Raw genomic sequence first — 23,397 nt, forward strand, 5'->3', positions numbered from 1 at the left:
AAAAATACTTCCAGGGCCATACCGTACATCTAAAACAATTACGTGATGAACTTTATGTACAGCAATAACTGAACGTGTTTTAGTTCATTGCTCGCCTTTTGAAATCTTGGTAAAAACTTCAACGAAAAAAAAAACATTTAATTGACATCGAGTCTTTGAAGGAAAACATATTGGACCCTCATTGAAATGAATAAAGGGATCCCATTCGGAGATCTCCAGCACTGTTATTAATACTCAACATTTGAATGGGATCCAAACAGAAGCGCGACCTTTTTTCTACTCCCTACAACTGGACGGCGGACGTGGCCGACAGTCGTCTGTAAATTCAGTGTATCCAATAGGAATACACTGTCACATTGTTTTCCAGTCACGTATCGTATCACCAATTACTTTTACAGTAGGTATAATTAGTTCAGGGAGCCTGATTTGTCCCGGCCTCTATTTAAATGGCTCACGATGCGTGTCAATCACATATTTCCTCCGGTCACAAGCCAGGAAAAAATGTACTGTGTTGTAGTAACGCTAGATGGGATGGGAAGGGGGGCGGGGGGGCTGAAGGGGTGTAGCGAGCACGTGAGGGGGGTGGAGAGAGGTCTAGATTTGAAGCTGACAACACTATCAGCGTGGCGGGGGGCATTTCATTTGTAGACCTACAACACATAGTGTGTGTTCAACGATGTAACCACATGTACTTGTTTGTTTACACAATTGTTGTATGGCAACAGCGGTAGTTTGGAAGTTACATCTCTATCAGTTCCCCTCTGCCGCTAAAAAGGACTCAAAACACACAAACAAGTTGTTGTCCCAAATACGTGAAGCTCTATTCGTTACAACTCTGTGCTCAGTGGTTGGTACCTAGTGGGCCGAGCTTGTTGGACCCTCCATACGGAGCCATGGAAATGGTCACGTCAGAAGCCCACTCTCCATATATGCACCTGTTCCTCTACGTCACACCAAGGTCCAGACCGAAAAGCTTGTGATCGCTTTCCGAAGGGGAGCATGTGCGTAGATAGTACACCGGCTATAAATCCTACTCCATGGATTCTAGCTCCATTCAGCTCACTGTGCGCACACAGGATAAACTCCTTTCTTCATTACGACATGGAGGTAAGAGAGAACGTCTTAACCGTAGTTCAGTGAAGCAAGTTTCACTTGTTTCTACCTAATATGATACATTGATTTTGGAATGAAAGTGATTAGATTGAAAGAGGGTATACACTTATGGGCATCCTCTTTCCACTTCCCTCTTCTTGTTGTTTAACCAGGTTCTTATTAACTACAGTACGCATTAGTCTATGAATTAGTATGTGCTGTGTATGAATAACACTCAAAGGCCATTTTATTAGGTACAACTGGACAAACTATGATGAGGCAAAGAATTAAAAAACATATACTGTAATATACATAATTGAATGACCCTGCTAACAATGTTTATTACAGCACTTTGTTATGCAGTGTTGTAGAACTGCTATGATGGTAGAAATGAATTAAGACTTCACAGCTATCTCCAAATGCCAGGTTTTTATGATTTATTAAAATGAGACCAAGATGAATCAATATAGAAGGTTTAAATGCAAGTGCTAGAATACATTCTTTTATCGACACTCAGCGTAATGTTTATATGAAGGACGTGGGTCGCCATGCAGCTTCGTTGCTGGCGAGTCTGAACCACCAACGAGAACAAGCGAACTTGTGTGACTGCGTGCTCAGACAGCGAGAGGACCCTGCTCATCTCTATCCAGCACACAAGTAAGTCGTAGACTACTAAAACTCAATCCTTTGGAATATAATGCTCGAGCGTGATTCTCTGGTGAACCATTTCGATAACTGTCAGTGTAAGAATATGCTTCCACAATAAAAATGTAATTTATTTTAAGGTAAAAGCCTCTCAATCAGAGGTGCGAATAATAGTGGAGGGCATTGTACCAGTTTCTTAGAATTCAAACAGATTTATTTATGACTGCACTTGAGTGAATGACCCAAAACAGATAATTTATTCTTAGTGCACAAATCTAAAACATGTATTTTTTGTTTTACATCACCTCCTACGTTTACTTTTATCTCCATCAGATGTATTCTGGCTGCCTCCAGTCCAGTTCTGGCCAGTATCCTCTCCACGACAGGTTCCTTGGTGGATCTCCAGGCTCCGTGTCTGGCCCACTCGGTCCTGGAGCTTGTGTTGGACTTTATTTATACGGGAGTTCTGCCTCCCGCTCAGAGTTGGCAACAGTACTGCGATCTACTTGCTGCTGCCCACCTCTTGGAGATGGAGCAACTGCGGGAAGTTCTAATGAACACTCCACCGATGGAAGGGAATGACGCAAACAGAGCCTCTCGTGAACCTTTGAGGACTTGCGAAAGTCTTTTTCCTCAGGAGTTAGATCGCAATGTAACATACACCGCTGATTTGTCAAGCACAAACACAGAGAAGTGGCTACGAGCACAAGAAGACCAAAAACATGTGCTCCAATTTACAGCCAATGTGGACGTCGGTTCTTTATCTTCCTCTTCTCTGTGCAGTGGGGCAGTACCGGTCATACGTCACAGCGGCAGATCTGCAACTTTGCCATCGGGCCTCCAAGTGGCTTCTTGGGAGGAGACTCACCAGTGCAGACGCAAGCATTGTATCGATGACTCACAGGAAATACCTCTTGCGAAAGACTTCTATGCACGGGGATACTGTGAAAATCAGAGTGGAAGAAAGGGTGAACATGACAGGGAGAACCTGGAAGACAATTGTGGACTTGCCGAGACAAGAACACAGCAGCAGGAGGAATCCAAGCAGTCGCGACGTGAGCCGCTCGCCAACAACGGGTACACTGAAGTCACACATCCACACCTAAGTGACAACAACGTGCTTCATCCTGAGGAGATGTCTTACCAAGGAGGCCTTCATCATCCCACATCCAGTTCATCAGAGCAGTGCGGTGATGAAGAAGAGACCGGGGTCTCCAGCGGTTTCGAACCTGTAAACCAAACATCCGGTCTTCTTCTTCTGGGCGAGACATTGGTACAAGAAACAGTGTCTGTAATTGATCACAGTCACACAAACAAAGATCGCGCTGGGGCTTCATCTCATGATGCTAATGGGCATTTAGCGGTGAGGGAACAACATGTGAGGTGTAAAGAGGCCTACACAGCTCCCACCATGCACAATCACATTCAAGCGTCAACGTCCACGCCCAGCCCGCCGCGGCCCCGCCGCCACCCGTTTCAGTGTTCGTTGTGCACGCGCTCCTTCAGCCAGCGCGGCACCTTGAACAGACACATGCGCACTCACCTGGGGGTAAGGCCCTTCCCCTGTCCGAGGTGCCCGATGACCTTTTCCCGCCAGTACCGCGTGACGGAGCACATGCGCGTACACCAGCGCTGCAGCGACCTCCCGAGTGACTTTAGCAAGTCTTCTGTCTCCTCGATTTGATGCGCAACACAAAGAGGACTCTTTTGTTGGTTTGTTTAGTGCTAAGCATCCTCAGTTGGCGGACTTCGGTCTCTGTACTGTTTAACTTCACTATTACAAGATGACATTGTTATTTATTTGATTTATTATTGATGATTTCTCCACTGCTTCCAATACGTCTGCGTGGAAGTTAGATTGTTTTGCCCAATCAGATTTTAGCCTCCATGTGTTGCCTTGTCACTCTAATCTGTCAGAGCGTTCAAAATCAGTAGGGATGATCGATGCAATTTAAAACTATATTAGCATTGGTACTATTTCTTTAACCAATTAGATTTGAATTTGTCCTCACAGGGCCTGCTAGCTGGCCCACAATAATATCTGCTTTTTCCATTTGTTGGTCAAAGACGAGCCAAACACGTCTGTAGCAATCTGCACGTATCAATACATTTAATAATCAGCATCTCTTGTGTATGTGTTGTATTTCCATGTGCAACTGTTTTGTCATTGCCTCAGCTGAATTTAATCTGATTTATAGGAAGCTTTTCATAACTGCAGCTGCAACAAAATTTTTTTAAACAGTTTTGCCTTTCCTACATGCTCTTAACACATTTAAATGGAATAAAACACACTTTTTAATGTATTCCTTTGGAACCACTCTCAAAAATGAGAGGAAATATGTTGCTTGCTTCTGGCTGTTTATTTGTCATTCCCAGTCAAATTTTAATGGAAAACTGACATAAAACAAAAGACAAGCAAACATCCGATAGTTCAACATGTTCAATCTGTGATAAACTAAAGTCCCCAAGCGTCATGCTAACATATGGCTGCTAAACTGCGACTTAAACACAGACACAGCAAACAAGACATCCAGATCATCCAACAATATTCACAGGCATTTATTATGAATGACAAACCTCTTTTTATTGCTGTGAATAGCGCTGCGTGCCTTCCAGTCGACCTCAGTGCTGCCCGGCATGTTGTTGGTATAATTTGGCACTACATTGACGGTTCACAACTCTACTCTACATTTGTACTGTAAAACCCATAAAGAGACGCTTAAACATCTGTGACATAGTGGTTAGGATTTAAAATGCGGAACGCTGATATGTCACTTAGCACAAGGTACAGGATGGATTATACATCATTAATTAAGGCGACCATTCCAATGAATGACTTTTTCATTTATACAAGTCAGTTTTTACTTTTGATTGTAACAGCGTTGTCAAAAAGAGTATTCATTTGCACTTTATATACCAAAAGTGATCTTCGTGTCCATTATATGTTTTTATTAATGATACAAGGATAATTTTCGGATAACTTTTTGGCACGGTTCTGTTTGTGACCAACAGGTGGCACTGTAGGGCTTCACCTGCAGCGGCACACCTGTTGGTCATTACGTCATTAGTTGTATAAAAGGACTCCCGGCACGACCAGTGTTTGTTTGCTGTCATTGTTTGTCTGTCATGTTTCGGTCACTGTTAGTTTTTTAGCTTCAGCCATGGATTTTGTTTGATACTTTGGATTCTTTTTGTTCTTAGGACTTTGTTTGTTTTGGATTTAGTTTTCTGTGTTTTTATCAATACAATTTGTCAAGTACACCCTGCTCCTCCTTCCTGCCTGCTTTTTGGGGTCCTCCACCACCACCATATGTGACACTTTGATCATATTGTGTGATGTAAAAACACAACAACACGCCAAATTGAAGCTTAATTCCAAGGTCAAGTCGTAATGTCTATAAATTTGTACCCACTAATGTGACTGTTCATCTTGTAACTCAGTAGGTGCTGTGTTGGCTGTTCTGGACATGACAACAATGGCCTGAGGAGAAAAGAAGAAACCTTACTGCGTGACATCATCATGAAATCACGTCCAGGGTTTTGTGGGCATACCTGGCTGCGAGTGGAACGTATGGCTGCTGTGGCCAGCGATGACATTACGATGAAAATAATCAAACCGACAAAGACATAGCACATGAAGACCATGGACAATGTCAGTTTGACAATCTGAAAACAGATAGACATAATAAACTTACGTCACCAAGATATGAGATGTCATTCAGTTTCCAACCATCCTGGCAACACACCTCGGCCCCTATTTTGTTTCTCTTGACGTCACGGGGAAATCTATTGCGATTCACACCTTTGCAGCTTTATGTGTGACGTCCTGCAGCAGTGAGTGTGCCCATTTTTCACCGTATTCATTCAAAAATGTTGAAAGGTTCACAAACAAAAATTGAATTACATGCTAGCGACCGCGAGCAATGAGCTGCATAAGGCGCATGTAAAACCATGTGAGTTACGCTAGCACCAGGTCTCATAGCGCCACATGCTCCAACGTGGATATCTTTTTTTTTGGGGGCGAACTTGGGATGATCTACAGGACAAACGTAGTCCTTCAATAATATTGAAATTTTGAGTACGTTGATTTTCGTGGGGGGAAAAAATGCAAATGCGGGTTTATTTGATGTTCAGCAGTTTTGTGCTGTCCTTGAGTGGTAGCTTTTATGCAAGAGAGCCCTTTGCACTGGGGGGAAAACAATTCACAGCATGTGGTTATTTTGTTGTTTGCTTCAAACCCTTTGGTGTTGGGTTAGGATAGAAGATCTTTTATACATGCATCGAGAAATGTATTATGAAAAATGAAATATATTAGTAGCACGTATTTTGCACGTATGCACGTCTTTTGTCCAGATTCAAAATGGCATTTTTGTCAAACATTGGGTTAGAAAGTGCATGCTACTATGTGTATGCCCCCCGTGGGACTGATTAATAACTGTTGCCCCATCCAGCATTTCAGGTGCCCGTTCCTACAGTGTATTGAGTTACATTTGGTATTACAAGTATCGGTGCGTTGCAATACATACAGTGATACAACTAAAAGCTCAACCTTGTACTGTATAATATAAACTGTATTTACATCAGTCTTCGCCCGCAAACTTCTTTCTTCCTCCTGGGATGTCATGTTGTCGACTTCAACAAACTCATCGGGGCTGTAATAATAATCAAAGTGTTCCATTTCGGGAATGACAATAATGGCAGTCCACACTGACGCCAGTATGGCCACGATGCTTAGAGCCAAGGATACAGTCACCTAAATGTGGGGGAAAAAAAAAAATGATTCCACTACCTTGAAATGCATCTTTGAAATATTGCAAATGATACTTACTGTTCGTTTGGTTGGGTTGTGTTCCGTTATAATAAACAGAATCCCACATATTATGAACTGCAAGAGAAAGAAACTGTGTTTATGAACGTACCTGCCTTGTTGTCCATGCAAACAGTACAATCAAACACTTTGTGTGGACTCACCAGTGCTCCAATCACGTACCCTGGTGGGATGGTTTTAAATACATGGGAATAATGAATTTGTTCTGCCATAACAATGGTGGTAATGACGAATGATACTCCCATGATAAGCACGGCAATCTGGAAGTGTAGTTATAGTCAAATGTGAACAAAAAAAAACAAGAGTTTTAGTTCAGAAAAAGTTTTACAGGCGAGGTCAGGGATCTCCAAGTCCGGTCCTTGATTCAAATGATCAGCTCATCCGCACGCTTTGCACAAGTTAACAATCCCTCGTTTAAATTATGTGTGCTGGAGTGAAGTTAATATCTAAAACAGGCTCCCGATGACCGGACTTGAGGATCCCTGGATTAAATGCAGTATGTATGTTGAGCTTCCAAAACAGTCACAAACTTTAGTAGAAGCCATAATAATTTGTTCATGACTGGCTATCACTGTAAGTGGTGTAACTGTGTGATGTCTAACCCCAATAAGCTGCGGTTGAGCATTGATGAACCGATGTAGAGGTTTAGCTCCTCCCACCGTGGTGTCTTGGGGAGCATCATTGTTTCCACGAGTTTGGCTCAGAGATAAAAGCGCCACAGACATGTTCTAAAACAAACATGAACATACAAGTCAGCTAGTAGGAAAGAAGGGAGTGAAAACTGTTCAATAATTGTCACACAAGTTAAATCAGGAGTGCCCAACCAGTTGATCGCAGTCAACCTGTAGTCTGCGGACTGCTTGACTGTGAGGAGTGTAGAGGGAAATTGGGGGGAAAAAACATATTTGTGTGTCTGTGTTTGTGTTATTAATATTATATATTTATGTGTCAGCGTACATTGCATCGTGTCGGGGTTGGTGAATGCACAATAATAGTAGTGAAAGAAATGACTAATGCGCAAAAGTGGTAATTCAGCCCTTGGTGCTTCCAGGAAGTCTTCAGTCCGGTTTTGTTCTGGACAGCTGAAAAACCTTTATTTCCGGGGCCTTAGTTATACATCGCTTGCCTAACTGCACAACTATGTCAACAATCCGAAAGTATTCACACATGTTTTTCATGAAAAGACACGCAACTCCCAGCTTTGTCACGAGTGGTCAAGATGAATAAAACAACAAGACAGTCATTTTAACTTTCTAAATTTGTGTTAAAATCCTGTAATCTCCAAATATCCTTTACTGCAGTTAAAAAAAGACGCCCCACCACCCCCAAAAAGAGACTAATCAAAATAGAAAAGCATAGTGTGGGAGTCGTAGTAAAAAAAAAAATATATATACTGTTTTTTTCCAGAGCTGCAAAACAAGAATTCTGCCTTTTCGTCACTCCTACTCATTCAGTCCACTTAGGGGCAGTGTGTGTGTGTTCGTGTGTGTCAGGAAAGTCATGTCATGATCTCAAATAACAAGGAAGGAAAATGTACTCAAGTATTCCGGTTTTCTGTTTAAAAGCGTGACTCTTGTGTTGTGTAGTAGCTAGTTTGGATTCAGTAGCACAAGGGGCGAAAATTTTTTGACGTGAGTGCAACACGTCGATGACAAAATAAGAAGGGAGCTCCACCGAAGTTAGCGGAGTGGCTCTAATCACAAACATGTGTCACACAGGTTAAGCATCTCCTGAATGTTATTTGATATTCTATAATATTTTAATTATTTTCTATTTTGTAGTACTTATACTAGTTGACCGATAGCTGGAGCTGATTTTGGGCGAGCGGCCATAGAATGGCAAGCCCATCGTAGCGTGCAAGACCTCCGTTGACAAACAATCCTTCGTACTCACAGGGTCGATCTCAAAGCTTCGAACACGACCAGCAAGTTGGTTTCATGCCGCTATATTCGGGAGCTTCTTTCTCGGCTGTCTTGAATGAGGTTCGAGACTAGTTTAAATCGAGGGGCCACTTATGTATCCTTTGCAGAAATATTATTTCTCGACGCTTCATCGTGGATCACGTCACACTGAGCTGAAGGCGGGACACGCCCCGCTGCAATATGATTGGCTGATGGATCCAAGCAGTACAATGTGAGTTTTTTTGGGTTTTTTTTTGCATTGTGGCGGTGTTATGAATTACCTCTACACTGACATAAACCAACTTGATTGTTTTTATTTTGTACAAACGTGAGACGTACGTACTTTCATCTGATTTCATCTGCTGAGCCAAGGGCGCGTACTGCCTGGATGCAGCAGTCTATCATATTGCAGCAGGGCGTGTGGTCCCTGGAACTGCCGAAGTAGTTTTTGTTTTTGGTGATTTCTGGATTATTTCAGTTGAAATTTATACTGTATATTTGAGAGATTATTCTATTTTGGGCAGAATTTAATAGTAAAAATTACTCAAGTACTCTGGCTAAAGGTTACTCATGAAAGTGTATAATGAGAGTCGTGTGAACTAGTTGCCACAGTAAATCGCGGAAACAGGAATATTCGATGAACCTGTTGCCATTATAACGTTCAGGTAATGTTTCAAATAACATTTTTACAGTCACTCAAAATAAATATGTGTTGACATAAGCAATTTACAATGCAAAAATGAAACTAAATTGTGTTGTGAATGACACAAATGTTTTTACAGTGTGGAGATGTTCACTTCATTTTTAAGCGTTCTTAACTGTCATACACATTTCAATTTAGTTAATAACTGTTAATATTAAGACAGGAAAAAAAACATTAAAACACTCTTTTCTTCTGTAAAGCAAAGGTAATAATTCAGATGAGGGATGTCATGGGCATAATTCAGGATGACCTTTCACATAACTGAAATCCTCTCACACAGCTTTACTGAAATGCTCTAATTATAGCATATTGAAATAATTTTTCACACTCTGCATATTGATTGTATATTCTTCTCATCTTCACCTTCTCGAGGCTGCCCCCCCCCAATGCAAAACATACGCCACATCCGTATTCTCTGTAGTCAACAGAAAACAGTTACACAAACATGAACTTGTCAACAATTTTATTACATCTTTCACAGAAAGAATTAAACGATCATAAAAATGCTCACTAAAAATCTTGAGAAGTGGATTGCATTGGATGTGTTATAAATATTACTCCATAATAATTACACACACACACACACACACACACACACACACACACACACAAAATAATTCTAGCGATGAGGAAAAACAATGCACTTATTAAGAGAAATGAGAAGACCAGTGAGTGATGCTGCTACTGTCTTATAATACGATGATGCTTAGCAATGTTACAATAAGAATGGCACACACACACACACACACACACACACACACACACACACACACACACTCGTGCACACGCACACACGCTATACACGAGTACAGTTATTGATCAGTAGTTGTAAAAAGTCAATTTTGTGAACATAATTGCGGTAAAATACTAAACACATGACCATAAATGATTCAGAAACATTCAATTTGCATTCCGAGTGGGAATTTGTTGCATATAAGTTATTACAACAAGTGTACATGACTTAAAACAACGGCCTCCCAAAGAATTTTACTCTAATTCTATTGCTTTAGTGAGCACCGACCATTAGCAATATCATTTGTATAGAACGTTTTTACCTATAGACGGTGGCTTTCCCAGTGAGGTGTGAGTGAACATGCATGCATCTCAATATATGCAATGCAACAAATAATTAAAAAAAATAAAAAATAAAATTCACATAGTAGTGAATGAGTCCTGCCATAAGAAGTTGCATTGATAGTAATAATGACAGTAACATATCGTGTACAAAAGTGCACATTACTCCATGTCACCAATTGCATTGTCCTGCGTGTGTATCAGTTTCACAGTAGTGTGGTCACGTGACCAAACATGTTTATCGGACTGCATGAGTGAACCGAGGGGACATGTCAGAGGTGACCTCGGTCTTTTAGTTTGAGGTGTGACACGTCATTAGATACACTCTCATGAGACACTAATAATGCTCTCTGTTTTCATGGACACTATCAGAGATATATTCTTCAAATAGTATGTTTATTCCTATGGTTATATTGAGAGATGTATCTTGTGTTTTGTCCTATCGTGTAGTTAAAGACCCCGTCAAGTGAATTCAAAGATTTCAAATTTTGCACATTTGAAGATTATCACCGGACACGCCCTCAGTATGTAAAAACATCTGACAGTTGAACGGGACCTGTTTTCAATGCATTCATCGGACATGCCCACAGTGTTTGAGAGCTGTGAGAAAGGCTTGATTTTATGTGACTTTCAAGCCTCATTTTTCTACTTGCCGTTTTTAATAATTCATTCAAATTTGGCAGGGTTATTCACAACACTGTTCTCTGTGATGTCGAATTTAGAAGACATTTATTGTCACTTTACAGGGACTTTAAAATAAGGTACTGCAGTTATAATTTGAATACTACGATACAACTATTAATGATCTATAATATGGGTTAAAGTACTCATTCAAATGAAATGTAAGGTATGTCGGCGGAGTAGTTAACTGCTAGCTGTGCTTTTTGTGTGGGTGAGTCAGTAAACGTGTCTTTGTACAACATGCTGTCATTCTCCATTATTTGTTCGTGTTGTGCTATTTTTGAGGTATCCTGAAGTTATGAGGTTTTCTTCTACTTAACGGCTTCCTATTTTTACAGACGCCTAACAGTGAGCTTATTGGATTGTTGTTGAATAACGGCACAGTGTTAAATCACATTCTACATCAGTTTGGTTTCAGTCTCATCCTCACTCGTGAAAGATAGATTTCAGTGTGCTCAGCTGCTCTCCAGAATCTGTGAGCCTTCTTCTTCCTTGTCCTGGTTGCATTCATCAGGTTGTTGCTTGCTCCAATAATCACACTCATTCAAAGTTTCAGAACTGGCAAAGTCGGTCCCTTGTTTTTGGAGGAGGACGGGAAAGACGTGGTCGACCATCTCGCACAGGCGCCCGTAACTGGACAGATGTTGACAACGAAGACATATAAAGCGGAACGAAGTGTGTGGCAATAAGAAGACCGTTGAGCCATTATAGCTTACGAGGAGATGTTGGTTTTGGCATGTTCCTGTATTACTTCCCCCTTTGGATTGACAGTGAAGATCCTGTTGAGAGGAACGCCCACCTCCTTGTAGGAATACACATCCTGGGATCATGCGCATACACAAACACATACACATGGAAGAGCTTAAAAAATGCATTTGATTGTGTAAGTGTGTGTGCTAGTGCGTGTGTGATCTCACTGTAGCTCTGTTGCCGAAAGCAGCGTAGAAGGGTTCAGTATTGGGGTAAAAAAGGTGCTTAATGTCAGTGAGACACTCGATCTTGAACTTCTCAGGTTTTTTCTCAATCACTTCCCTGAAAAAAAACAAAAAAACATTACCTTTTTTCCCTGTGCAGTATTTGTAGCCTCCTTACAGTTTTTTTTTTGTCGCTGTCCTAACCTCCAAATGTTTGATGCGGTATATAGAGGTGCATCTCAATAAATTAAATTACAATGGAAAATATCTTTTCTTTCAGTCGTTCAAGTCGATTCCCCTCTGACTCTGCTCCCCAACGGACATGTCCATCATCTTACGACACATGACCAGAGTTGATCCAGGTGACGAAACCTACTTGCTAGTGTGGTTGTGAAGAAAATGAAGGGGAAGTTGCAGTCAGTGCATTCTAAAATTTGAAAGCCAAACATTGATTTGCTGTCTGGAGATTAATTAATGCCAGGCTGCTATTTTAATGGCAAATTCAATGCCTTACACCGTAAATTTGTAAATATGACTCGGTACCTCACCAACCTTGAACCCCGCCCCACATCACTGCTGCTAGCTGTCCTTTCAATGGTAGCGAACCCATCACAACGTAATGTTTCATCCAGCTCTTGTACTGGATGTCATTACATTTTGCAGGAGTACCTAATAGTGTGACCAATGCGTTTGTGTGCAAAAGGAGTGGCACCGACCTGTGCAATGCAGAAAACAGGCTGCTGGGGCTGAGCATCACCGGGCCCATCGGCAGCATAGTTCCCCTTTCGTTGACCCAGTGCAGGTAACCTCGGGTCATGTCCGCCATACCGATGGCCCTCGCCGAGCAGTACATGAATTTATATCCATTTCTGAAACATACTTGTGTTATGAATACGACATACATATGAAAAATGGCTCAAAGGTCACACTCACTGGCTGACTTTGTGATAGAGTCTCGCGATGCCCTGGTGGGTCCAGTCTTTTCCCAGCGTGGGGAGGATGTGGCCCAGTGTGTCTGACCTGTCATGGCAGACATCTTTCAACTTCTTTCAAAGGCTGACATCTAGTGGGCGAAGAACTGCAATTGAAGTACTGTAGTTGGTCTGACCTGGTGATGGTCCCATCGATGTCGGAGATGACCAGCTTGTCATCCCAGTTCCAAAGGTAAATGGTGCCATGGCAACGACACGTGCCCTGATACTGTGTGGTCACGCTGAAAACCACTTCGTTTGGACCCTCCTTAAGCTGCAAGCTCACCTAACAAGCAGCAACATATATCTTTTTTTTTTCTTGACATTGACATAACGTTTCTTAAGAGAATTGATACTGCAAAAATAACACAATTCACTAATCCAGTTTATCTGTTGTCATTAGCGTCACAGGTGGGGGCTTAGATCTATCACAGATGCCTAGCAAGAGGTCAGGGGATCAGTACGCCCTGGACCGGTCGCCACCCAATCACAGGGCACATATACTGGTAGATATACCGGCATTCACACTCACATTCACACCGACACAGTCTTCAATGAACTGTGCTGCCTATTCTCAAATTTTCTTGAACTTTCACTGCCAGCCTATTCCCATCAAAAAGCAAGAACTATTAGCTATTTATTTTGAATCCTATCCATCAATTCCTGCATCGATAACCACTAGGTCATCATGCTTCACTAATCGCCTAATGATGAAAATACATCTCAGAAGACTTACCAACTGATCTGAAGTGAGCCGAAGAGTCTTCTTGTAACAAACGTTACCAGAAGCAAGGAGGGTGTCAGACTGGCAGGTTCCAGACACCAAAGTGGGTCTGCGGTCATCGTCACTGGAAGACGACTCATCTTTCATTCTGTCAGAAACAACAAATGAAACGGTTTGAGGACCCCAAGTTGAAAGCTGTGAAACAGGATAAAAGAGAAACACATGGATTTAACCTAACAGCTGCTGCCGTGATGATGGAACTTTCATCTCGGTCTTCTGCAGCCTCTGTCGCTGACTCCTGAAAGAGAAATGCGTCATCGGGTGGCTGCGTGTTGTTGATCATGTCCACTTACCGATTTTGAGTCACTGTTTCTGCTCCTCCAGGAGAACCACCAACGCCCTCCCTTCTTGGGCATCTTGTCCTTCATGATGTTCTCCACGGAGGCCTGGACAAAACCATGCACATACCACGCAAAAACTCAAAACTGATGAGCAGAGAACATGATGGACTCACAAGATAGCCCTCAAAAATCAGCAAAGCAAATCACAATGTCCTGTCACTAGCAAATGCATGCAAAGCAAGCATGCGACATCAGCAGAAACAAAACAGACATGCACTGATCAACATGCGAGACAAACAAAACTAATCAAAACAAAACATCATACAGGCTCAGCAGGTCTGGGGCCAAACAGACCAGGAAGGCAGTACGAGAAGAGGCCGAAAGCAGAAAAAAAATAACTCAAACACCAAAACTTGGAATGGATGGTGAAAGACATGACATAAGTAAAATCAAAGGGAGAACAGGTCAAAAGGGGGACAAAGACATGATATTAATAAAGTGTTAGGACGCTCACATAAAGCGACATTTCACTCTGGTGTTTGATACAGTTCCCAATGTGGCTCATGTAAATATTGACAAAACCAACTTGAACACAAGTTATCCAGTTTAACATGTAGATCGCTTTCGAAAAATTGTACACCAAAGTGAAAATTGCTGCTATAAACTCGTGCCTACAATTGCGCAGAGTGCAGAGAATTGCATGGAAAGGGTTGGAAAGCTCTCCAACAGCACCCAACAACCATTAGTGGGACAGAAATGACCCAATCTTTTCGCGACAAATACCTCAGACTTTATAATCATGTCGTTTCTGTCTTTAAAAGTCTTAATGCAGCAACTTGATTCAGCATGACGAAGCCACATTAGTGTAGGCATGAAAAACAGATCACTGCAGTGGTCTTACCTGTGGCAATGGCTTCTGGTAGACCTGCATAGCCAACATGACCGGAGCCGCCGTACTCCAGTTGTAGTACCTGTACAAAAAATGCCAGAGTCAATTCCTCACTGGCCACATCAGATACACGTGCAGTGCACCAGCAATCTAATGAGTTCCAGTCAAAGAGCTAGTGTATAAATAAAAAGTGTGAGCAGGCAGCTCTTATATTGGATGTTGTGGTTGTGAAAGTGTCCGACATACAGTACACGTACATTCAAGAACACGTGTGTCGTACGCTGTACATACTTGTTACCAATCTTCACCACTAGGTTGGGATCATCGATAAGGGAAGGGTTTTCTGAGAACTGTTGGTAGGAAACTGCCCTCTCCTGGAATTGCTCTATGAAGGCCAAAACACACACGCACACATGCGCACACACACGCGCGCACACACACACACACACACACACACACACACACACACACACGCACAAAAATTGACAAAATTGTCTAATATTTATATTCGCTAAAATGCGTTTGGCATACTAAATGAGTGATTATAGTTCTGAATGATATTTAAGATTCTGCTGATGGTGCGGAAGTGATTGTGAATTAATCTTAACAACTGAGGCAAAACAGAGTACACTACTTGATTGCAACCATTCAAGTCTCAACTAGTTTGATGTCTCAAGAAGTACAACATGATGTCAGTGATGGGAAGATGAACTGCAGTCTTCCCCCGCATGTTCAGATTTCACCGCTTGCAAATTCATCCTGAATTATTTGCTAAAATCTCACCTATTGTCCGTTTTTGTGCTCAGACCAAAACCTTCACGAATAAAAACATATTGCTTTCGTGCCACCTTGTTGTCAAGGAACTATGTTGGAGTGAAGGGAGGATTTACACAGCCCACACACGCTCTGTCTAATATAAACATGATGCATTATTGCCAATCTTGTGCCATTTCATATTGAAGTGAAGGGAGGAGCTTCATTTGCCTTGTAGCATCTTGGTACCAAGCAACTATGCTGAGGTGAGGGAAAGAGCTTCATTAAGACAGGCTACAGCCCTATCTGACAGAAAAGTAGTGCTTCAGTGTCATCTTGTGGCATCTTGGTGCCTAGGAACTATGTAGAAATGCGGAGAGGAGCTTCTTTTAGACAGGACATTGCCCTGCCTTTTAGAGAAGTAGTGCTTTGGTACTATGTTGATGTATCAAACGGAAGAGGTTAATTTTGAAAGGCTTAATAGAGAAATTGTGTTTTGGATGCCATCTTGTGGTCTCTTGGTGCCAAGGAGCAATGTTGAAGAGTAAAGACAGGAACTTCATTTAGCATTAAATCGCCATGATATAAACCTTTTGGGGTTGGGGGTGGGGTCAACTACTCATGGATTTTTGTTATTTATCAGAACTCCTTCAGGTACCATTATTCTCATCAGTGCAGGGAAACAGGAGTTCATAATCCATACCAATAAAATAATCAACTCATTGATTTTTTTCCCTTTGAGTCAATTAATACAGTCAAATGTTCATCCCGAATGTAGGCGACAGTGGATCATACTAAGCAGCATGTTACAAATGTTTCCGCATCATCCAAGTCTTGTTCATACCTCGTGTGATCTCTTTGTTGTCAGACAGTCCGCCGCATAGCGAGATGGCTACGTGAGGAAGGTCCCCCAAGTGGTCCAGCAGACTGTCCACACCACTGTCCATCCCACAGCTGCCTACTGACTGCGGAGACTGATTTGCACTGCGGACGCCAGTCATCATCGCCTCTGAGTCCAACTTCATCGAGCTGCTGCCTCCATCGCTATGGAAGTAGCAGAGGGTCACTTAGGTCAGTTAGTATCCTACGCCTGTACAATCTAATGAGATTCAATACAAGAGCGGTGTATACCGTAATGTTTTTCATTTTATTACATTCTGAAAGTGTACTTAATCCACTGTCCAGTGTGTGTGTGTGTGTGTGTGTGTGTGTGTGTGTGTATATTGTGCTGTTTGTACCTTTTAGGGAAATACAAAGCAGCTACTTCCGGCTCCAGCTCGGTAAGATCATCCAAGTATACCCCATCAGCACCAAGATGCTGGCTTCTTTTCTCTAATGTGACACAGTCAGTCAAATAATAATAATGAGACATTGTAAATTCTTATTTTGGATAATTTTCATCAAGCGTGCCGATACCTTTCCTCTTGGAAGGTGAATCCGTTCTTCTGATTGGGCTTCCTCTGTTCCCGTCTTCCTCCAGATGAGGGAGGAAGCTCGGAGCCACCGAACATGCCGTTAAACTCTCCATCTCTGCACATGACGCGCCCACACTGTCCACCGCGCTTTCTGTGAGAAAGAATATGGACAAAGGGTGAGGAGTGGCGCCAACTGGGTTATGAGTAGACGAACGTGAGAGTACTTTTCCCCCATCTTACCATGCTCTTCAGCTATCCTTCCCTCATTCCCACAGTCAGGGTGCTTGGCTCTACTGTCACCATGCATCTCGCCTTGCTGGGAGGTATAGTGAGGTCGGGAGTGCGGTCCGCCATCACTGATGCTTCTGAAGTGAGTGCTGGAGGACACAGGAATGGAGACTGATGTGGCACAATCCTGCTTCTGATGGGAAGTCAGGAAGGATGGCTAGAAGGTGAGAACATTGGTTCAGAGAAATTTTCATGGGTACACACGTGGACAAGAGAACCGACCTAGATATATACACCCTGAAATCTTGAAGACAGTTTTCAGATAAAGAGTGGAAGCTATATTAAAGTGGTTGCGTGTGCCCTTTATCCATAAAACTTTCATATAATTCAATTCACTCTTTAGTCCCTCCCAATATTTATATTAGATATGTACCTCATTTTTACAGGTATCTGAAGACCAGGCGTGTGTGTCCGTGTTTTGCGTCAATACCTGAGCGGCTTGTGGCAGCTCTCCCCAGGTCCACAGCATCTCAGGGTTGTCTTTAGCTCGACTGGTAAGCTCAGAGTCGCTCTTGGGCGTGGCAGACCGAGAGTCATCTATGTTGCTTATAAAAAAAAAAAAAAATACATACTTTAAAAAGACAGTGTGGAAATGTATTTAACAGTCAGTATTGTATTGCAGAAATATTTTGGTAATTTGATGTGCAGAGTCAGTCAGTGCATAGTGTCCTCTAAGTAAGTGAAAGTGATACCTAAGGTGGGAAGAAAACTGAGGGGTCTGCTGCGGACAAGAGATGGACAGACCGCAGGACGGAGGGATGGAGAGAGTCTCCTTTATCACATGACTATGAGAAGATAAACACAAAATGAGCAAAGAAGAGCAGAAGAGAAAATCGACAGACAGTGAATCATGATATTAGCTTCTCACTGGAGAGAAACAAGACACTGTGTCGTCGCAGGTGGAATGTAACGCAAATGGACCTATTAATGATTCAGGGTTTGACCTCAGCTACCTCTGCAATCTTGTTTTGGCGATCTTTCAAACTCAATACGGCTCTTGCTCAGAAACCTAACCAAGATTCCGAGAAAGATTTTTTGTTATTTGATTTTAAAATGGGTGAGAAGTGGTTAAAAGGCAGCTCGGAGTTGGCTGCTTGCTATTTGGTGTATGACTTCAACTGCATCTCGCATTTTTTGGTTTTCATTCAAAATTATTATCACCTGCTGTACTGACATGGCGCACAACTTTGGAAAAAAAATGGTTTCACAACTGTGACTATTGAACTGATGTTTGACTTCAGTGATGTCAAATATTTTTGGTGTATGCTATTCAAAGATGGACGAGAGGTGACAAGAATCATTTAATGACTTTATTTTTGTGTAACTCAAATGTATTTTGGTAATTCTCAATTCCAACAAATAGAAATTCTTGCTTAAAAAACATAAAACAAAAAGCCCCTGAAAAACTAGCAGAACATCAACTTAAAGTTGCCACCGGCAAAGAATGTACAAGAATGATACTTTTAATTTTAATTCTAGCCATCTTGGTCCAGATATGCTTCAAAATCAATACAGCTTTTGATTTTGCACTGAACCTGTCCAGTGGATAATTTCACAATTACCGCCCCTACGGAAGTGAACATGTTGCTTGGTGGTGACTTCCTTGATTATACGGACAGAATAAATTCAACAGAGGACGACTGAGAACAGCATGAATGACTAAAAGATGGATCTATGTGTACATGTATGCATGCTGGTAGTGTACCTCTGTGGACGCGTCCAGTCCGCACTGGGGTGCGTTTTGGCTGCCGAGCCTTGATCACTGTGTAAAGTTCTGGTCACAAAAACACAAACACACCACAGTCCGATTTGAACTCTGCCACAGACTAAAACAAAACACAATCTGCATCAACTCTCAATTACTATCATTATTCATGTAGAAATTTAAGATGCCCCTGCTCTTCACTTTTTGACTCAAACTTTATCTTCCACCAACTGAAAGTGTCTCAGGAATGTTCTCATGCCATCAGTCTGGTAAGACTTCCTAAAAAAGCCTGGAAAGGCAGCAGCAGGGACACCGCTGCGGTCCATTATGTCAAGGAAACAGAGAGCGCCATGGGAACGGGACAAATTCCTGGAGCGCCTCCAACAACGGAAGCCGCTTTGAATTATCACACACAAATACGCACATTAAATCTCTTCTTTGGATGTGTGTGGGGATAGATACAGAAGAACTAATACAGGATGGAATAATCGATCATAGACACACACACACACACACACACACACACACACACACACACACCTTCCACCATCTCCTCGCTCCTCATCAGAGCTCAGGTCAATGGTGAACATGTTATCATCATCTGAAAACTCCTCTCCGCTTTCGTCCCGCCTCGCTCCTCCACCATCTGGCCGAGCCTTCCTCCTTCTCTTCCTCCTCTTTTTATTCATGCCTCCTTCGCCCTGCTGCGGCCCGATGCTCTGGACAGGATGCGAGCCGCACATTGCGTTGTCTGTTTGGTGACAGAACGGGAGCGGTCTCAACGAAAACTTAGGGGTTATTCTCCCAAAAGTGAGCTCGTTATTTACCGCGGTGACGTGCGCTGCTCCTGCTCAACTGGGAGTTCATCAGCTCCTCACCTGTCGACATGATGGGAGACGTTGCCAGGTAGGCTGGAACAACTTCCTGTTCGGGGAAGAAGGGATCACCTTGAAAAGCCTTCACGATCTCTTAATTTATGGTTTAAAATCAATTTTGGAACCTATATAGTGTATGATCAGAGGCAAAAAAAAATTGGCTTTACAAAGCAAATAATTATTATCTTTGTTTACTTGATGCCTGATTGAGTTCTAGGTGCAACGGAGATTCTAATGTTTGAGTCAGTAAGTCATGAAAAGATTTTTATATTTTCAAAATCAAATCTATCCACTTTCAAACACATATTGGCTATTTTCCACACTTTGCAACCAAATATATAAAACTCAGATAAGCAAATCTGACTCTGAGTCAGACCTTTTTGTTTTACATTATTTATGTTGCTATTATTATTATTATTATTATTATTATTATTATTATTATTATTATTATGCACATATGAAGTAGTTGTGTTTTTTTGCAGTCAGGGGATCAACACTCACCAGTGTGTTCTCAGCTTCTTTAACAAAGAAGGCTTCTCCATTTTCTCCCAACTTCATGTGCAAACTCACAGGCTCTCCGTTGATCTCAATGTCCACCTGCACAGAAAAAAAAAAAAATTGTACAGTCATCCTAATTCTAATGTGACTGTTGATGGACTTTATTTAACTGTACTGAATGCTGAATATGCAGCAAAGTACTGGAAAAATGTAGCCCTCTGAGAAATCACATACTGTATCCAAAATAACTGGCACATACAGTCTATGAATCGCTCTCATTGTCTCACCACTTTCTCCCGTGAGCGCAGGACGCCCATCTTGCCGAAGCGCACGTGGAAGGGCGAGCAGTGAAGGGAGCCATTGGGCTGCCGCACCACGATCACATCGATACAGCCGGACAGCGTTGCGGGGTTGAGGCCTCTGTACAGCTCCTTGACCTGCACAAACACCTGGCCCGCCAGCTGACCCACATAGTTCATGGTCTGGAAGTGGAAACAGAGACATTGGGTCACTGCTGAGAGTTGAACACAGTAATGTTCCACTGATACTAACGATGGCAAACTTTTGTCCATTTCAGCAAAAAAAAAAACATTGTGTCTCTTCTTAATGGCGGTTGAATTTTTGTCTTTATTAGTCCAAACAGTGGCGGCACATGATTGACTGGTTTGCGCGTCCGCCTCACGGTGCAGAGGTGCAGGGTTCGATTCTGGCTCCGGCCTGTCTGTGTGGAGTTTGCATGTTTTCCACGTGTTCGTGTGGGTTTTCTCCAGGTACTCCGGTTTCCTCCCACCATCCAAAAAAATACACGGCAGATTAATGGAACACTCAAAATTATCCCCAGGTGCGATTGTGACCATGAATGGTGGAATGAATGTGTGTCCTGCGATTGGCTGGCAACCAGTTCAGGGCGTACCCCAAATACAGCTGGGATAGGATCAGGCACACTCACCCTTGTGAAGATAAGCAGATTAGTTCAAAGTACAGTTCATTTGTATTTAAATTTCAAGGATAATACGTTTGCATGTCATCGACATGAACCATTTCGAAACATTTATTTTATTTACATTATTGTTTAACTTTTATGTGCAATAATTGAATCATTATACAAGTATTTTTTTCTCACTGATATCTTAGCATAGTCTTATTGTCTCAACTGAATGATGACTTTTTATGAAGGACTTTTTTGGGCGGGAGCCTAAACTGCATGAACAGAGTCATTCAGAGGCTATTCACTGCACCACACAACAGTTAAACATCCATCCATCCATTATCTGAGCCGTTTATGTTCACGAGGATCATGGGCGTGCTGGAACCTATCCCAACTGTCTTCAGGCAGTACGTGGGGTACACCCAGAACAGGTTACCAGCCAATCGCAGAGCACACATAGACAAACAACAATTCACAGTCGCAATGACTTTTAGTGACAATTTAGAGTGATCAATTAACCTACTATGCATGTTTTTGGAATGTGGGAGGAAACCAGAGCAACCAGAGAAAACATGCAAACTCGACACAGAAAGGACACGGCCCGGAATCAAACCCGTGACTTCTGCACTCTGAGGCAGACGTGCTAACCAGTCATCACCGTGCTGCCCAACATTTAACAATTAACTTACAATGCTAAATCTCCAGACAGCAACAGAGAGTGTGGTCATAGTTTTCAGTTGTTTTGAACTACACTGCATCTTAGTGGGAAAAAGTTTGACTGCATGAAGCTCACTGTGTTAACCAACACTTTAGAAACGACTGTATGAAGCACCTACGACTTGTAACCACCGTAATGAACACAATACACAATTGTATTGTTTTCAAAGCTATTATGTTTGTCACCAAGTCTAAACAACGCAAGATGGTGGCATGGGCGATATTTGACTGAACAGACTGCTATGTTTATACACATGCACATTGACTCTGGCCCACGGCACTCCTGATCTCTGATGTCATTGTCAACACTGAACATGTGCGCAGACCGCGCGCGCGCACACACACACACACACACACACACACACACACACACACACACACACACACACACACACACACACACACACACACAGCCACCCGCACACACTCACGCACACAGAAGCACGCACGCTCATCAAATGTCCCCTTAACAGCCAATCATAGTGCGTGTATATTACGTAATAGATGATCACGGGACAACGAGTGGAGTCTATCTGCACACATTGTTTGCTTGCGCTATCAGAAGAGAACCCACAGGAGGAGCGTTCTTATTTAGAACACTCTCCCTCCGAATTAATTACCAGGATGTACAATCGATGATCATTTCAATGTGAAACAACAAGCACGAAGCATTAGATGCGAGAATGCCAATAAACTACATGAAAATGCTGTCAGTTTGATGCGCGTCAACGTAGACAAAAATGAAAGATATTTGCTCTCTGAACATAACGATGACATAAATCACCTCAGAACCATAAAACGACAGAACAAGTCTTGTGGCGGCCTTGAGGGAGACATGTAAACATGTTCCACATGGGTGAGGCTCTGCAGTCTGCATCGATGCTCACCATTGAAACAACCCCATTCAAAAAATGTGCAAAACAAGCCCTCACCCTCCACATACAATTACATTCATGTATAATAAATATTCCGCTAAATGCCTGGATTGGTGATGTTACTTACATTTATCGTCAGGCTTTGCTGCGGCTTCTGCGACTTTCCCGTCCGAATATGGGGCGTTTAAAAGTGTTACCTGTGTGTCCTCAGGTCAGGCATTGCCACAAAGATTCGTCTGCAACATGATTTTTTTCCTCTGTTCAAGGCTGCGTCGCTATTTAAAACTGCAGCGCAAACGTTCCTCCCACTACCACCGCACTGCAAATAAAACGCCCTCTGATTGGCTGTACTCCAGTGACGTCTACGGGAGTTCTCTTTTGAAGCCATTTATCTCAATACTTCTCTTGTATGTGTTCTTTGTAGTTTTTTTTCTTTATTTTCTTTTAAGTAATAGGAGCGTATATGTGACTATTGCTGCTGTGAAAATTAAGGTTTGTAAATTTTGAGACTGAAATTCCGCAAGCAGGAATTCATTTTACACATTTAAAATTGCAGTTTTGTTTTGTAGAAATGGAAGTG

At 42.2% G+C, this 23,397-nt stretch overlaps 3 protein-coding genes across 3 annotated transcripts; 1 reads left to right on the top strand and 2 right to left on the bottom strand.

Moving 5' to 3' along the window:
• The first annotated feature begins 698 nt into the window (after nt 1-698).
• LOC109528315 (hypermethylated in cancer 2 protein-like) lies at nt 699-3,856 on the top strand. Its single transcript, XM_019890719.1, has 3 exons — nt 699-1,107; nt 1,628-1,749; nt 2,071-3,856. Exons 1-3 carry the CDS (start codon nt 1,000-1,002, stop codon nt 3,419-3,421), a joined length of 1,581 nt encoding a protein of 526 aa, XP_019746278.1. The 5' UTR covers nt 699-999; the 3' UTR covers nt 3,422-3,856.
• A 1,161-nt stretch (nt 3,857-5,017) lies between these two features.
• Nucleotides 5,018-8,667, bottom strand: LOC109528687 (uncharacterized). The gene is made up of 7 exons (XM_019891604.1): nt 8,459-8,667; nt 7,168-7,293; nt 6,709-6,825; nt 6,566-6,622; nt 6,317-6,490; nt 5,290-5,403; nt 5,018-5,218 (listed from the first exon to the last, which is right to left on the bottom strand). Exons 2-7 carry the CDS (start codon nt 7,288-7,290, stop codon nt 5,150-5,152), a joined length of 654 nt encoding a protein of 217 aa, XP_019747163.1. The 5' UTR covers nt 7,291-7,293; nt 8,459-8,667; the 3' UTR covers nt 5,018-5,149.
• A 948-nt stretch (nt 8,668-9,615) lies between these two features.
• On the bottom strand, nt 9,616-23,126 carry lpin1a (lipin 1a). The gene is made up of 23 exons (XM_019891593.1): nt 22,945-23,126; nt 20,585-20,785; nt 20,301-20,396; nt 19,752-19,848; nt 19,465-19,675; nt 18,925-18,993; nt 17,912-18,004; nt 17,650-17,764; nt 17,172-17,376; nt 16,933-17,082; nt 16,755-16,848; nt 16,361-16,560; nt 15,055-15,148; nt 14,776-14,845; nt 13,887-13,979; nt 13,767-13,831; nt 13,546-13,681; nt 12,947-13,095; nt 12,772-12,858; nt 12,555-12,707; nt 11,842-11,956; nt 11,641-11,744; nt 9,616-11,557 (listed from the first exon to the last, which is right to left on the bottom strand). Exons 2-23 carry the CDS (start codon nt 20,774-20,776, stop codon nt 11,380-11,382), a joined length of 2,766 nt encoding a protein of 921 aa, XP_019747152.1. The 5' UTR covers nt 20,777-20,785; nt 22,945-23,126; the 3' UTR covers nt 9,616-11,379.
• Between the last annotated feature and the right edge of the window lie 271 nt (nt 23,127-23,397).

The sequence above is a fragment of the Hippocampus comes genome, unplaced genomic scaffold (genome assembly GCF_001891065.2).
Source record: "Hippocampus comes isolate QL1 unplaced genomic scaffold, H_comes_QL1_v1.1 scaffold275, whole genome shotgun sequence".
Taxonomy (NCBI): Eukaryota; Metazoa; Chordata; class Actinopteri; order Syngnathiformes; family Syngnathidae; genus Hippocampus; species Hippocampus comes.

Bases quoted from the DNA above. Each gene is read 5' to 3' on its own strand.
- LOC109528315 (XM_019890719.1), top strand. From the start codon at position 1,000: ATGTGCGTAGATAGTACACCGGCTATAAATCCTACTCCATGGATTCTA. The intron at 1,108-1,627 runs GTAAGAGAGAAC...GTTTATATGAAG, and splicing joins TTCTTCATTACGACATGGAG to GACGTGGGTCGCCATGCAGC. The intron at 1,750-2,070 runs GTAAGTCGTAGA...TATCTCCATCAG, and splicing joins CATCTCTATCCAGCACACAA to ATGTATTCTGGCTGCCTCCA.
- LOC109528687 (XM_019891604.1), bottom strand. From the start codon at position 7,290: ATGTCTGTGGCGCTTTTATCTCTGAGCCAAACTCGTGGAAACAATGAT. The intron at 6,826-7,167 runs GTTAGACATCAC...CTACACTTCCAG, and splicing joins CTCAACCGCAGCTTATTGGG to ATTGCCGTGCTTATCATGGG. The intron at 5,404-6,316 runs GTAAATACAGTT...ATCTGTTTTCAG, and splicing joins GTTTGCGGGCGAAGACTGAT to ATTGTCAAACTGACATTGTC.
- lpin1a (XM_019891593.1), bottom strand. From the start codon at position 20,776: ATGAACTATGTGGGTCAGCTGGCGGGCCAGGTGTTTGTGCAGGTCAAG. The intron at 17,083-17,171 runs GTAAGATGGGGG...TCTTTCTCACAG, and splicing joins AAGGATAGCTGAAGAGCATG to AAAGCGCGGTGGACAGTGTG. The intron at 16,849-16,932 runs GTATCGGCACGC...GTGTCACATTAG, and splicing joins TTCACCTTCCAAGAGGAAAG to AGAAAAGAAGCCAGCATCTT.